The sequence below is a fragment of the Narcine bancroftii genome, chromosome 7, assembly GCF_036971445.1.
Source record: "Narcine bancroftii isolate sNarBan1 chromosome 7, sNarBan1.hap1, whole genome shotgun sequence".
Classification (NCBI taxonomy): Eukaryota; Metazoa; Chordata; class Chondrichthyes; order Torpediniformes; family Narcinidae; genus Narcine; species Narcine bancroftii.
Window position 1 is genome coordinate 215,956,625 of NC_091475.1, and position 17,048 is coordinate 215,973,672.

Consider the following 17,048-nt stretch of genomic DNA (forward strand, 5'->3'; position numbering starts at 1 on the left):
TCTCCGGAACAGGACCGGGCCTGAGGTCACCAATCCAGAAAGGCACCATGGGCCCATTCACCAACTTCCTGGCGAAGGCAAACATGCGATCATGCTGGGTGGTGTTTGTAGCAGAGCACAGGAGGACTAGATGAGATATAATGCCTCTGGCAGGACGTTGGCAGGTCCCTGGACTTCAGGGCCAGGAGCACAGCCTTCCAAACAGAGGCATTCTCTCTCTCCACCTGGCCATTACCCTTGGGGTTAGAGCTGGTGGTCCTAGGTGGCTATATTTCTGGCCAGAAAGTACTGCCACAGCTCCCCACTCATGAACGAGGATCGCTGTGAATGTAATCGAGGTACCCGAACAGAGTGAAGATACTCTGTGGTACCTTTATCACAGTGGCTGAAGTCATATCTGGACAGGGAATGGCAAAAGGGAACAGGGAGTGCTCGTCGATTACGTTCAGGAAATAAATGACAAGGGGAGGGGGTCCTTGAAATTGACACCCAGTCGTTCAAACGGGCAAGTGGACTTTTTGAGGTTTGCCTTGTCGGGTCTGTAGAACTGCGGCTTGCATTTAGTGCAGACCCGACAGTGTCTGGTCATGGACCTGACATCCTCAAGAGAGTATGGAAGGTTCCGCATCTTGATGAAGTGGAACAGTCTCGTAACTCCGGGATGGCAAAGGGCATTGTGTAGGGCTTGGAGACGGTTGAGATGCGCGCTGGCGCACATCCCCCGGGATAGAGCATCAGGTGGACACAACATATCATAGTTATAGGTGGAGAACTCAATCCTCCACCTGAGGATCTTGTCATTTTTAATTTTACTCCACTGCTTCGTGTTGAACATGAAGGCAGTCAGCAGGCTAAATCTTTTCCCGGCCAGGTAGTGGCCCCAATGGTGCCCCGCCTCAACAATCACCTGCGCCTCCTTCTCGACAGAGGAGTGCCGTGTCTCAGGGCCATGAAGGGTACGGGAAAAAAAATGCTACTAGCCTGTCTGCCTGGCTGAACTGAGCGTGGCGGCCAGCGTGAAGTCGGAGGCATTGCTCTCCACCTGGAAGGGGATGGATTCGCCCATGGCATGCATCATGGCCTTTGCGATGTCTCCTTGGATGAGATGAAATGCATCCTGGGCCTCCGCCGATAATGGGAATGTTGTGGACCTAATGAGGGGGTGGACCTTATCAGCGTAGTTGGGCACCCATTGTGCATAGTAGGAGGTACAGCCCCAGACACCTCTTCAGAGCATTCAGGGTGTTTGGGACAGGGAGCTCCATAAGGGGTCCGGGGAAATGACACCATGTGCCACGACGCATCCCAGGCGATTGGTATTAAAGACACATTTGTCTTTATGGTATGTGAGATTGAGGGACTTTGCAGTCCGCAGAAATTTAGTAAGGTTGGCATCGTGGTCCTGCTGATCGTGGCTGCAGATGGTGACATTATCTAAATAAGGGAATGTCTCTGCCAGGCTATGCTCCTCCAACATCCAATCCATCACCCTCTGGAATGCAGAGACACCGTTGGTTGACATCAAAGAGGACCTAAAGGAAATGAAAAAGTTTACCATCGGCCTCGAAGCCTGTGTAGATATGGTCTCTCGGGTGGACGAGGCCAATGGTCGAGAATACTCGATATTGAGCAACCCTATTGACCATGTTGGCTATCCAGGGAAGGGGGTATGCGTCCAGCTGGTTGAAGTGGTATTGTCTGACTATGGTCGATTACCATCCGAGGCTTCCTCCCACCCCTGACCACCACGACCTGGGCTCTCCATGGACTGGATCTAGGAGGGATGATCCCCTCCAACAGGAGTCATTGAACCTCATCCCGGATAAGTGCCATGTCCTCAGCGCTGTAGCGCCTGCTCTTGGTAGCAATAGGGTGGCACTACGGGGCCAGGATCACGAATAGTGACAGAGGGAACACTCGAAGTGTGGTGAGACTGCAGGCCAGTGCTGGGGGCTGGGAGTGGGGGGATGGATCCGCGAGTTGTGGTTTCTACTGTGAGGGGTGGTGGAGAACCTCTGAATGCCATTATCACACTCCTAAACTGACTCTAGAAGTCGAGGCCCAGGAGGATCGGTGCACAGAGCTGGGGCACGACCAGGAAGGAGAAGTTTCTCCCCACCATCAAAGTCACCACACAGTAACCACTAATGTCCGCTCTATGGTTTTTTGCTGCCAACGAGATGGAGCCACTCTTTGGCCAGACTGAAAGTGAGAGTCTGCGGACCACATCTGGATGATGAAGCTCTCCGTACTGCCACTATCAAAGAGACAATCCGCCTTATGTCCATTCACCTCGATCTGCATCATGGAGTGGGCGATTGGATGAGGGGTGGCAATGTAATCGATGCCAGGATCGGATCGTCATCTTCAGCGGCGCCGGGAAGGCCCAGTACACAAGATGGCAGCCTCCATGTTGACCATGCAGTCATGGCTGTCGAGGTCGAGGAATAAGGCAGAAGTGTCAACAGAGAAGCGGGCTGCAACTGCGCAGTCCATGCAGAGGACGAGGGCAGCAGCAGGTAAGAAGGCGCTCCTCTCACCGTGCACATGGTCGGCACTGGAAGTGTAGGCAGGGCTCGCTCGTCGGTCGTGCACGCCACGCTGCTCCGTGGGGAAATTCTGGCCTTACATACCCACAGGTAATGTCCCCTCTTTCCGCAGCCGGAGCAGCTAACACCCATCATAGGGCAGAGTCGTCGCGGGTGTTTCGTCTGCCTGCTGAAGTAGCACTTCTGGAGTTCGATCCCCACCGCCGCCATGGTCGGGTTGGCCATCCCTGAGGTCATCTGCCAAGATGGCGGCATTTTTGGTGCACACATAGAGGGCCCGCTTTTGCCCGCAATCGATTCTGCACGGTGCTGGGCCGAGTCTTGAGTCCTTACCAGCAGTATGGCCCACTTCAGTGGAAACTGGTCTTCTTCGAGCAGTCACTGCCTTATGTAGTTGGACCTCAAACCCAACACATTGGCATCTCGGACCAGGTCTTCGACACACTGGGCCACCGGTACAGGAGCCATGGAACTACCCCTACAGTCTCTCCCCAGTAGAAGCAGGGCACGAATGAACTCTTCAGCCAACTCACCAGGCTGCTGTTTCCTGGACACCAGGTGGTAATGTGAGTACACGTCATTGACCCTCGGTTTGTAGAGGGCCCAAATCGCGCTTCTCCTGATGGCTTGGAAGGTTCTCTGGCCAACTCTTGCTTGCAGAACTTTGAGTTTCTTTTCATCAGACTCGACCAGCTCGGCAGCGGCCTCGAGGACGTTGCTAAAGCAGCTGATCCACTGCTCGTACTGTTCAGGCGCTCCTGGAGATTGGGGATCCACTTCTAACCGATCGGAGCACAGCAGCTGCTCCATTACCGGAGAGATCATTTCTGTACATTAAATCGTAGTACACTACCAGTAACCACAAAGACTAGGCTGAGGGAACAATAGGCTTTAATGAACAGAAGAACCTTGCTGGCCAGATCCAGGTGGAGGAATGGAGGGAAGGGAGAGGTGGCTCGACCTTTATGGCCCAGGACCACAGGGGAGGAGTAATAGAGTACGAGTCATCAGTGGGCGGGCCAGCTGAATATATACAGTAGTCAACTATAACTATATACAATGGAGGAAACATATCACCACAGTGGTTTTGCACATCCTCTTCAGGCAATAATCCCAGTAGATCATGTCAATGGAGGGGGGGAGTGAGACTCCAGTAATCCTCTCTGCTGCTCTTATGGTCCTGTGGATTGACATCCGATCCATTTCTCTGCATCAACCGTCCCGCACTGTGATGCAGCCGGACAGGACACTCTCGATGGAGTTTCCATAGAAGGTTGACATAATGGTGGTTGTTGCCTTGGCAACTTCAGTCTTCTCAGCAAGTGCAGTCGCTGTTGCACCTTAGTTAAGTGAACTCCAAGGAACTTGATGCTCTCCACTCTCTCAACTACAGAGATTGATGTGTAGTGGAGGATGGTTGTTTGTGGTCCTCTTGAAGTCCTCGATCGTCTCCTTTGTCTTGCCCTCATTGAGACTCACGTTTATTCTCGCACCATTTCACCAGATTTTCTGATTTTTTTTTCAAGATTCTTTTGTCATTGTGTAATAAAACAGAAAGTGTAACATTACACAAAATTTCCTTTAGTCTGCTGTAAAAAGAGAAAAGCCAGTGTTCAACTTGCAGGATTTTAACTTGGATGTGTTTTTTTGTGTTATGCAGAGAGATTTTTACTTTGTGTCTTTTTCAGCTGGCCACTCACTAGAGTTGCTGGAGCCGCTGGTAAAATTTCAAGTTGGCCTTAAGAATCTCAAAATGCATGAAGAAGAACATGTTCTACTCATGGCGATCTGTCTCCTTTCTCCAGGTGAGGATCTGTCTCCTTTCTCCAGGTAAGGATCTGTCTCCTTTCTCCAGGTAAGGATCTGCCTCCTTTCTCAAGGTAAGGACAATAGCTAAATTGCACTGTACAGGCAAAACCATAAAACATTACAGCACAGAAACAGAACCCTTCGGCCCTTCTCGACTGTGCCAAACCATTTTTCTCCCTTGTCCCACTGACCTGCACCCAGTCCATATTCCTCAATACCTCTCCCTTCCATGTTCTTGTCCAAATTCCTCTTAAATGTTAAAATTGAGCCCACATTCACCACCTCAGCTGGCAGCTCATTCCACACTCCCACCACTCTCTGTGTGAAGAAGCTCCTCCTCAAGTTTCCCCCTAAGCTTTTCCCCTTTCACCCTTAACCCATGTCCTCTGGTTTGTATCTCACCTCCCCTCAATGGAAAAAGCCTATCAATATTTACTCTGTCTATCCCCCTCATAATTTTAAATACCTCCATCAAATCTCCCCTCATTCTTCTACACTCCAGGGAGTAAACCCTAACATGTTTAACCTTTCCCTGTAACTCAGTTCCTGAAGTCTGGGCAACATCCTAGAAAATCTCTGCACTCTTTCTATCTTATTGATATCTTTCCTGTAGTTCAGTGACCAAAACTGTACACAAGACTCCAAATTTGGCCTCACCAATGTGTTGTACAAATTTACCCTAACATCCCAACTCTTGCACTCAATACTTGGATTTATGAAGGCCAATTACTGCCTACTTTTGGTGGCGATGGGTTTAGACGAGTGTGAGGTTGGTGAATAATGATGAAGGGCCAATTTTGAGAGGGGAGAGCCCACAGGTTGTGTCTGGTGAGTGGTAGGGTTGCTGGTTAGAGTCAGTACACTCCACTGTATACGACCTGGATGCCAAGGAGACCTTCTGGTTCACCGGCAGTTCTGTGAGAGAAAAATGCTGCACTGTGTCCGGATAGATGAAACTCTCCGTGGGCTGTACTGGTCGAGGGTGATGGAGGCCAGTGATGGTTTGCTGGCACATCACTGTTGTGGGTGGCAGCAGTGTCCAAAATGGCAGCCCCAGGGCCCACAGGCGGCGCTGCTGGGTCCCCAAGATGCCAGCCCTATGGATCACACATGGTGCTTCTGGTTCCAAGTGATGATGGTGTCTGGGACGGCGGCCCCCCACGATCTGCATGCGGCGCTGCTAGGAATAGGTTTCAACTCACACACTTTGGTGTAGTGGCCTTTCTTCCTGCAGCTGAAGCAAGTCAAATCCTTCGCTGGGCAACGATTCCTCTGATGTTTGTCCAGGCTGCAGAAGTAGCACTTTGGGTGTTCCCGTAGCACCACGGCTGTGGTCGGGTCAACACCGGAGCCGGATGAAAGTGGTGGGAGGTAATTGCTGAACACTGTTGCTGTGGTTGAATTGTTAGCGGAGCGAGGGGGGTTACAGCATGTCCCAAGATGGCGATACATGGGGTAACCTTGAGGTGGCCACGTTGTCGGACATGTAGGCCTCCATGATCTGGAGAGCCTCCTCCAGCGAACCTGCCAGCTCAACTGTTCTTTGCAGACTGAGCTCCCCTTGCTCCAGAAGTCTCCGTCGGATGTAGTTCGACCTGATCCCCGTGACATAGGTGTCCCGGATCAGGTCCTCTGTGTACTCCACGGCAGACACGGCCTTGCATTCATTCACAAGTCCCGCTGAGTGCTCGTGGGGCCTGAAGATATTCGGCATGGATTCACCGGGTCGTTGTTTTCAAGTCACTAGGAGGGGTCTGGCGATATTGATTTTATGCAGATATCGTCCTTTGAGAACATCCATGGCTTTCTGGTATGATATAGAAGTGGCGGAGGAGGCTGTGTCTGAATTCGGAGACTCTGAGATTTCCTGCTTCTGGCTCATTCTGCTTATTCCTTGAAGAGGGGCTCAGGGCCAAAACGTTGGCAAAACATATTTGTCTCCTACAGACGCTGAAAAGACCAGCTGAGTTCCTTCAGCATTTCGATATACTCCTCCCACGCCTGCTTGTTCTCCCATCAGAGCCATGTCCATGATCTTCTCCCACATGGTTTTTGTTCATTCCCAGCTTCAGATGCCTGTCAAAACCTTGGAACTGCCTGTGGAGACTAAGATGTCATGCAGGGTTCCAACTCCTGTCTTCCAGAAATAAACCGTTGCCTTCCCTCTGTTCAGCTTGCCTTTTAGCTGGAGGATTGTTTAAAAATTAAACCCTTAATTTAGACAAAAGAAAGCTGATACTTGATCTGTTCTCCCTGTTCTGGTTCCCAATATTTCCTTTACTTCCTGTAATGAAAAATAAACATGTCCAGTGTCTAGGTTTACTGAGTTGCCTCTTCCACCTATGTTTAGTTCTTCTCAAAGCAGGTTTTTCAGCTCTTTTACTCAAAATTGTGACTCCATTGTTGACTCTTAGCCATATTGTTACAAGATCAAAGCAGCAACCACAAAGAAGGCAGATCACACAGGGGTAAAGATGAACAATTACCTTATTAACAAAAATTCACCTTCAAACTTTAATTCAAAATCTCCCCCCTTTTATAACAATGCCCACTGGTTATGCAAATTTCTGTAACAGTGTAAAACTAATAAATTCCCCAGCCTAAATATAACATATGGAATTAAAGTCTAAATTATATTTCCAACTAGCCCACAGAAAAACTTAAGACACAAAACAAACACAAAACATACAAGACTAACAAAACTTCAATCTCAACTGAAGCAAAGATCATAAACAAAATTCAGTTTGTTTGGTACACTGAAGCCAAAAGATCTTTGAGAGAGAGAGAGAGAGAGAGAGCACAAAATTCAAAGTTGTCTTCTTGTGTTGCTTGGAGAGAGAGGAACCACTGGCTTGGTCTGGATCCTTCTGGCTGCCTTTTAAAAATGCCCAACATTCTAAACTGTCCTCCAGACCATGATGCATTCCTTCCATTCCACAGCACCACCCAGTGGTGGTTTATCATCCAAGTCCAGAATTTTTAGATCATTTTCTGCACATGCTCAGTCTGTCTCCCACTCTCTCAGCAGTCCACCTTGGCTCTCTAAGGCAAACTGTTACTCTTTAACATAAAACCACACCACACCTTGGTTAATACACAACACAGAACTCTGTAACAATATGGACTGGCCTTTCAAGCATCACCATTCCCTCCCCATTCCACCCCATCCACAGAGAAGATTACAGTGAAGAACCACCCTTCCACACCCCCATGTCCCCTGACAATCCCATCCTGTCTGTATCTGTGGATGACATGCCTGCTGCCTTTAGAATAGTAAATGCTAAGAAAGCATCTGGACCGAATGGAGAACCCGGCCGAGTATTAAAAATCTGTGCTGATCAACTTACCAATGTATTCATGGATATCTTCAATATCTCACTCCAGCAGGGAGTGGTATCCACCTGTTTCAAACAAGCATCAATCATACCCGGTGCCAAGAAGAGTGCAGTAACCTGCTTTAATGACTATCGACCAGTAACATTTACATTAACAGTGATGATGTGTTTTGAAAGGCTGGTGATGAACCAGATCAGCTCCCGTCTGAGCGGTGATATGGATTCATTCCAGTTAATTGCAGCAACAGCTCTACAGCGGATGTCATCTCACTGGCTCTACACAAAGCCCTGGAACCCCGGATGCTCTTTATCGACCATAGTTCAGCATTTAACATCATCATCCCCTCAAAACTGATCAGCAAACTCCAAGACCTAGGAGTTAACACCCCAATGTGTAATTGAATCCTGGATTCCCTCACCTCCAGACCACAATCAGTGAGGATTGGTAAGAACTTCTCCTCCACAGCACGTAATAGCCTGAATATGCCTGAGATTGTCTGATCTCGGGAGCTAAGCAGGCTCAGGATTGGTCAGTACTTGGAGGGGAGAGTGCTTTGGAACACCAGGTGCTGAAGGTTTCTGTGAGAGTAGCTGGACAAAGTGGCAACTCTCCTTACGGTAGACAAAAGTTAAAGAATTTCATATATGTTACACTCTAAATGTAGTATTACATTTGTTATATGTCAGCACCGGTGCAGCACAGAGCCCCTAGCTCTACTCAGTTAACACCTATGACTGTGTCCCTGGGTACAACAATAATACCACCTACAAATTTGCCAACGATACCACAGAAGGGGGTTGGATAAAGGAAGGGGATTGAAAACTTGGCTGAATGGTGTCACCAAGAAGAACCTTGCACTCAATTTCACCAAAACTAAGAAGCTGATTGTTGACTTCAGGAAGGGGAAGCCAGAGTTTACAATCCACTGATCATTGGGAGATCAGAGATGGAGAGGGAGAGAAAATTAAGGTTCTTGGTAGTCACTACTTCGGAGAATCTTTCCTGGACCCAACACACTAATGGAAGTTCTACTTCCTCAGGAGTTTGCAGAGATTTTCTCTGACACCAGAAACACTGGCAAATTTCTACACAGGTATGGTTGAAAGTGTACTGACTGGCTGCAACATGTTTTGGTATGGGGACACCAATACTCCTGAGTGTAAAACCCTCCACAAGGTAGTGGACACAGCCCAGGACATCACAGGCAAAACCCTACCTACCATCGAGAACATCTACATGGAACACTGCCAATAGAGAGCAGTAGCAATCATCTAGGATCCACACCACCCAGCACATGCTCTGTTCTCGCTGCTACCATCAGGAAAGAGGTATCGGTGCCACTGGACTCACACCCCCAGGTTCAAGAACAGCTGCTACCCTATCACCATCAGACTCTTCAATGACAAACTCAATCAGAAACTCACTTAAGGACTCTGATTTGTGAACTTTATTGGTTTTCTTCTCTCTCTGTATTTCAGTTTGTTTACATTTGTTATCTGTTCATAGTTATTTATTTGTTTACATGTATACGCTATGTACTTTTATTTTGCACTACCATTAAGTGGTAATTCTGTCTGGCCCTCAGGAAAAAGAATCTCAGGGTGGTATGTGATGTTATGTATGTTCTCTGATAATAAATGTGAAATCTGATCATTCAACTTCACATGCTGAATTTAAATGAATATTGTTCACGTGGGAGCAATTGTTGTAAATGATTGCTTCAATTTCATTGTGTCATTCATTGACAACAGCAGGCTTGTAGTGGCCAAAATGTGTAATTCTTTTACTTACCTTGTTAGGTCGGCGCCCCGCTTGGTTCCTGCGAGCATTAGAGGCGTCGTGAGTTCATTTTACTTTCCGTGGCCATCCTTGTTGTTATGCGCATGCACAGTGCGTTCAGGTGTTGTAATGGTGGAAGGAGCATGCGCAGTGGGGCAGAGCGCAAATCGGGAGTTTAATTAGAATCTTATAAGCTTTGGAGCCATGGAATGAGATCACCATAACTTTAGTTGGCCGTTAGCATTAGTGCTACTCTGTATTCATGGAGCAGCAGTGCAGATGTTATTTATGAATATTTCATGGCAACATTAAGAAGCTAATTTCAAGTCTTCATGTTAAATTAAAGATTAAAGTACCTCTGGACTTGTATTGAAACTAATTGAAAATACATCGCTAATAAGTATCTCATTTAGCCTGCAAGCAACTATTTAATGGATCGGTCACTATAAGGCTGGCTCAGGTATCCAGCCTGAAACCCAGTTCACTCTTGAAAAGCCAAGTTGTCTATGAATTAAGAACTTACTTTATCTCTACGAGGATTCCCCTCGGGTATGCCCCTGTGATTGGAATGGTCTGAAATTCCAGACCCTAATGAGAACAAAATTGCTATTCTGAATGAATTGCATTGAGCATCCCCTTCATCCAGACCTCACACTCAATGTCACCAACTAAAGAGTAGATTGTTGACTTCAGGAAGGAAAACTATTGCATTAAACCTCCAACGAGAAGTTAAATGAGTGACTTCTGGCCCAACACGGGCCAGAAGTAACAATGAATGGTCAGAAACTCCTACTCTTATATTCAGCTTGAGTAAAACAAGGTTGGAAATGTGCTGATGCCAAAAATAAATCAAAGAATAAAATGAAAAATCTTTTTCAGTAGGATTTAGCCTTCTCCAACCCTCTATCAAGTTTAAGTCTCAATTGGACCGCTGCTTTTGATTTTTTCAAAGTTTTCGGAGATTTATCCAATAATGGGTCTAATACACAATTGAAATCTCCCCCAATCAAGATATTTTCTTTTGCTTGACTCAGAGTTAAAAAAGCTTCAGACATAAATTGCTCATCGTCAGCATTAGGTGCATACACATTTAACAAAGACCTTGACTCGGCAAACAATTTACAATTAATCATTAAGATTCAACCAGCTGTTTCCACCGAGGATTCAAGTTCAAATGGTATTTTCTCATGAATCAAAATCACCGCTCCTCGGGCTTTCGAATTAAAAGAAGATGAAATTACATGAGCGACCAACCCAGTCTCTCTTCAATTTTAAATGTTCTTTTTCAGTTAAATGAGTTTCCTGCCAAAAAAAAGCAACATCCACTTTCATCTTTTTTATATAAGCCAAAACACATTTACGCTTGATTGGATTATTTAAACCTTGAACATTAAATGTTGCAGATTTCAAGAACAATTTTAGCAATTAAAGAAAACCCTCTATTCACTCAATCAATTAAAAAACCCTCAATAAAACAAAATAAAGTTCCCCTTGCCAAGTAACCCCTGAATTAATCAAGTACTAAACCCCCACCCCCCCGAAACAAAATAGCAATTACACAAATTAAAAAAAGGTTTTTTAGATGTAAGTAAAAACTACAAAAAAAGTAGTAACTCCCTAATTAACTGGGTGTGGAAAGAAATAAAATCCTCTCCCCCCTCTCCCCCACAGGTGGCAGGTGACTTCCAAAAGCTTCAGCGTCATTCGTTAATGCTGTGAGAAAAGATAATTCAGTTAATTAAACCTCAGGAAATTAATGACCAATTTTTATCATTTTACCAGAAATTATATACTTCTGAGGGAGTTCGAAATGATAGTTCTATTGAATCTTTTTTGTCTGATTTAAATTTGCCAATATTAGGGGAAGATAATGTAAGGAAATGGGACTCTCCTTTTAATGATTTAGAGATAAAAGATGTTATTCTACAAATGCCTAATGGGAAGTCTCCAGGAGATGATGGATTTACTGTTGAATTTTATAAAGTTTTTTATGATGATTTGTCTCATCTATTTATGGATGTTCTTCAGCAGGAATAGGCTTTACCAGATTTGTGTTTGAGTGCAATAATAACGGTTATACCAAAAGAAGACAGAGACCCTTTGAATGTAGCTTCATATCGGGCAATTTCTTTATTGAATGTAGATTTTAAAGTAATTGACTTGCCAAGTATTTACCTCAATTGGTACATGTAGATCAGACTGGTTTTATTAAAAATAGGTATGCCTCTGATAATATTCTTAGAGTGATTTCGTTGATCAATGCATCACGTCAGCAACCCAACTTACCAATGGTAGTTGCTCTTGATGCTGAAAAGGCTTTTGATCGGGTCGAATGGAATTCTTTATTTAAAGTCTTGGAGAAATTGAAATTTGGACCCTTTTTTATTGGTTGGGTAAAGGCATTATATAATAATCCAGTTGCTAGGGTGGCGACAAATGGTCAAACATTTTCGTTATTTAAATTATCACGTTCAACTCGTCAAGCCCTTTGTTGCCAGCTCTATTTGCGTTGGTTATCGAACCATTAGCTCAAGCTATAAGGCAAAATGAGAATATTAGGGGTATAAGGATAGCAGATGATGAATATAAGATTAATTTATTTGCTGATGATGTTTTGATATATTTTACTAATCCGGAACGATCTTTAATTAATTTGCAAGAATGTTTAGAACAATATGGGGTATTGTCAGGATATAAGGTGAGATATTGGTTCAGGCTCCAATATATCAAAATAAATTGATACCTTTTTCGCTGAATAATAGATCTTTAAGGGAATGGCAGATTAAAGGAATAAAGTAGTTGCAGGATTGTTTTGAAGAGGATAAATTTCTATCTTTTAGTCAACTTAGAGAGAAATTTGGAATTTCAGTGAATTCTTTATTTGTGCATTATCAAATTAGAGCATTAGTGAAAGATTATAACCATATAACCAGTTACAGCACAGAACAGGCCAGTTCGGCCCTACTAGTCCATGCCGTAGCAAATCCCCACCCTCCTAGTCCCACTGACCAACACCTGGTCCATACCCCTCCAGTCCCCTCCTATCCATGTAACGATCCAGTCTTTCCTTAAATGTAACCAATGATCCCGCCTCGACCACGTCTGCTGGAAGCTCATTCCACATTCCCACCACCCTCTGCGTAAAGAAATTTCCCCTCATGTTCCCCTTATAATTTTCCCCCTTCAATCTTAAACCATGTCCTCTAGTTTGAATCTCCCCCTTTCTTAATTGAAAAAGCCTATCCACATTTACTCTGTCTGTCCCTTTTAAAATCTTAAACACCTCTATCAATTCCCCTCTCAATCTTCTACGCTCCAGAGAAAAAAGCCCCAGTCTGCACAACCTTTCCCTGGAACTCAGACCCTGAAATCTGTCAACATTCTCGTGAACCTTCTCTGCACTCTCTCTATTTTGTTTATATCTTTCCTATAATTTGGTGACCAAAACTGTACACAGTACTCCAAATTTGGCCTTACCAATGCCTTGTACAATTTCATCATAACCTCCCTACTCTTGAATTCAATACTCCGATTTATGAAGGCCAACATTCCAAATGCCTTCTTCACCACACCATCTACCTGAGTATCAGCCTTGAGGGAACTATTTACCACAACTCCTAAATTCCTTTGTTGCTCTGCACTCCTCAATTGTCTACCATTCAATGTATATGACCTATTTAAATTTGCCTTTCCAAAATGTAGCACCTCACATTTATCTGTATTAAATTCCATCAGCCATTTCTCAGCCCACACCTCCAGCCTTCCTAAATCACCTTTTAATCTACGGTAATCTACCTCACTGTCCACAACACCACCAATCTTTGTGTCATCCGCAAACTTGCTTATCCAATTCTCTACCCCTACATCCAGATCGTTAATATATATAACAAATAATAGTGGACCCAGGACCGAACCCTGAGGAACTCCACTAGTCACCGGCCTCCAATTGGACAAACAATTTTCTACCACTACTCTCTGACACCTTCCATCCAACCACTGCTGAATCCATTTCACTACCTCCTTATTTATACCTAATGCCTCCACCTTTTTTCCTAACCTCCTGTGGGAAACTTTGTCAAAAGCTTTACTAAAGTCCAAATAGACAACGTCCACAGCTTTCCCTTCATCATCCTTTTTTGTAACCCCCTCGAAGAACTCAATCAGGTTTGTCAAGCATGATCTACCCCTGACAAAACCATGCTGATTACTCCCCATCAATCCCTGTACCTCCAAAAATTTGTAAATAGCATCCCTCAGAACACTTTCCATCAACTTGCCCACCACAGACGACAGACTTACAGGCCTATAATTCCCAGGTTTGCATTTGGACCCTTTCTTAAACAGAGGAACCACATGTACCACCCTCCAATCCTTTGGTACCACCCCCGTGGCCAGTGACATCCTAAATATCTTTGTTAATGGCCCCACTAACTGTCCACTAGCCTCCCTGAGTGTTTTGGATAATTTTGGAAGAGAAATGAAAATTCCTAAGTTAACAAAATTTGAGTTTTTGATTTCTCATTCATTAACTAATGGTTTTATTTCTCAGATATATGCGTTGTTCCAAGACACTATGGTTAAAATAAATTTAGATAAATCTAAGATTAAATGGAAAAATGACTTAAGTTGTGATATTAATCAGGCCGATTGGGAGATAATGTGTTTTGATGGAGTGACTAAATTGGTTAATGTAAGATATAGTATAGTTAATTATAATTTTTTGCTTTAGTTGTATCTGACCCCTGAGAAATTGAAAAAATATGGATTTAGTCATTCAGAAGTGTGTTTTAGGTGTGGATTATGTGTAGCAACATTTTTACACTCAGTTTGGCTTTGTGATAAGGTTCAACCATTTTAGCAAAAAAAATTAGGGAATTTTTTTCATAAATTGTTTACAATTAAATTTTTATTAGATCCAAAAAATTTTGTTGGGTTGTACTGTCCTCGTTATGGATTTGGGGTTGGAAAAGTTTCAGACAGCTTTTTTTCGTCTAGCATTGGCTGTAGCACATAAATATGTGGCGATTTCATGGAAAGATGAGGTTGAGGTAAATGTAACATAATGAGTTGCAATCTTGTATTTATATGGAGAAAATAACATATAATCTGCATGACAATTATGATTTCTTTATTAAGATGTGCTCTCCATATTTGAAATGTATGGGTTTAGTAATATCTTAAATCGTTGTATGTGTTTCTTTTATGATGCTTTTTGTATGCTTCCCTTGCAGGGTTTGCTGAGGGTGGGTGGGGCTGGGGGGTGGGGTAGTTGTAGTTTTTCATTTTTATATTATGAACTTTGTATAAGTTTTTTCTTGAAATTTTTAAATAAAGTTTGAAAAAAAAAGAAGCCAGTGGTGTACAATCCAGTGACTATTGGGGGATCAGAGGTGGAGAGAATGAGCAAATTTAACATCTTGTCAGTGTTATCTCAGGATCTTTCTTGGACTCAACAAACTAATGGTGTCATAAAGAAAACACATCAGTATCTCCACTTCCTCAGGAGTTGGCAAGTTTCTGGTGGAATATGTGCTGACTGGCTGTGTCACGGTCTGGTCTGGGGACACCAATACCCCTGTGTGTAAAGCCTGGCAAAATTCCAGGATATCGCAGGCAAATTCCTCCCCACCATCGAGAACATCCACAGGGAACACTGCTGTTGGAGAGCAGCAGCAATCATCAAGGATCCCCACCGCCCAGCACACGCTCTGTTCTCGCTGCTGCCATCAGGAAAGAGGTGTAGGGGCCACAAGACTCTCACCATCAGGTTCAGGAACAGCTGCTCCCCCTCCACCATCAGACTCCTCAACGACCAACTCACTTAGGGGCTCATTTACAGAGTCTGACTTATGCACTTTATTGATTTTCTTTATTCAGTCTGTTTACATTTGTTATCTGTTTACACTTCTTTATTTGTTTTCATATATATATATTGTGTACAGTTTTTTTTTACATGACCAATAAGTGGTAATTTTGCTGCACCAGCAGGAAAAGGGATCGCAGGGCTATATGTGATCTATGTATCTGACAAGAAATCTGAATCTTAGTTTTTACTTTTTTATTATGGCCCTGCTGCATTTTTACAGGTTTTAGTTAAACTCTTGCCCAACACAAAGTAAAACTGCTCAAGTAAAGTTGTTTATAAATGGAAAAAAGAATGAAAGAATTACAATACATTCTCATGGGGAGAGCAGCAGTCCTGGTTGCATGAGCATCGCTACCCCGAACAATTCTCAACTGGCCACCCTCCCACTGGTGACTACAGCACCTTTCAGATTGAGATTCATATTTATTGTCAAAGTACATACATGACATCACATGCAATTCTGAGATTCCTTTCCCTTTCCTGCAGGTGAGGTAGAATTACCATTTATTGGTCATGTAAAAATAATGTACACAGTGTATACATGTAAACAAATAAAGAAGTTAACAGATAACTAATGTAAACAGACTGAATAAAGAAAATCAATAAAGTGCATGTCAAAGTCTGTAAATGAGTCCCTGATTGAGTTTGTCATTGAGGAGTCTGATGGTGGAGGGGGAGCAGCTGTTCCTGAACCTGGTCGTGTGAGTCTTGTGGCCCCGAGACCTCTTTCCTGATGGCAGCAGTGAGAACAGAGCGTGCGCTGGGTGGTGGGGTCCTTGATGATTGCTGCTGCCCTCCCACGGCAGTGTTCCCTGTAGATGTTCTCAATAGTGGGGTGGGTTTTGCCTGTGAGGTCCTGGGCTGTGTCCACTACCTTTTGGAGGGCTTTACTCTCGGGTTCCCATACCAGATTGTGATCCAGCAGGTCACCAGACTTGTCTCCACGCACCTGTAGAAATTTTCCAGGGTTTCTGATGTCATACCAAATCTCTGCAAACTCAGAGGCACTGACGTGTTTTCTTCACGAGGCTATGGGTTTGTTGATCCAGGAAACACCCTCCGAGATCGTGACTTCCAAGAACCTAAATTTGCTCTCCTCTCCATCTCTGATCCCCCAAAGATCAGTGGATTGTAAACCTCTGGCTTCCCCTTCCTGAAGTCATCAATCAGCTCCTTAGTTTTGGTGACATTGAGTGCAAGGTTGTTGTTGGTGACACCATTCAGCCAAGTTTTCAATCTCCATCCTGTTCGCTGACTCATCCCCTTCCTTTATCCAACCCACTCCTGTGGTATCATCAGCAAATTTGTAGATGGTGTTATTGTTGTACCCAGGGACACAGTCATAGGTGTTAACTGAGTAGAGCAGGGGGCTAAGAACAGCCGTGTTGCTCCAGTACTGATGGAGATTGTGGAGAAGTTCTTACCAATCCTCACTGATTGTGATCTGGAGGTGAGGAAATCCATGATTCAATTACACATGGGATGTTAACTCCCAGGTCTTGGAGTTTGCTGCTAAGTTTTGAGGGGATGATGGTGTTAAATGCTGAACTGTAGTCAATAAAGAGCATCCTGATGAATGAGTCTTTACTGTCCAGGTGTTCCAGGGCTTTGTGTAGAGCCAGTAAGATGGCATCCGCTGTAGACTAGTTGCTATAATAGGCGAACAGGAACATGTCCATTTCGCTGTTCAGAGCTGAGGACTCATCTTC

General features: G+C 44.3%; 1 protein-coding gene across 5 annotated transcripts in view; it reads left to right on the forward strand.

Annotated features, from left to right (window-relative positions):
* LOC138739718 (vitamin D3 receptor-like) overlaps positions 1–17,048 on the forward strand; it is a 334,532-nt gene that overhangs the window by 304,135 nt on the left and 13,349 nt on the right. For all 5 annotated transcript variants that reach the window (XM_069892319.1, XM_069892320.1, XM_069892321.1 and 2 more), the window contains one exon: positions 4,238–4,354. In XM_069892319.1, coding sequence (XP_069748420.1) covers positions 4,238–4,354 — 117 coding nt within the window. The remainder of the gene's footprint in view (positions 1–4,237; positions 4,355–17,048) is intronic.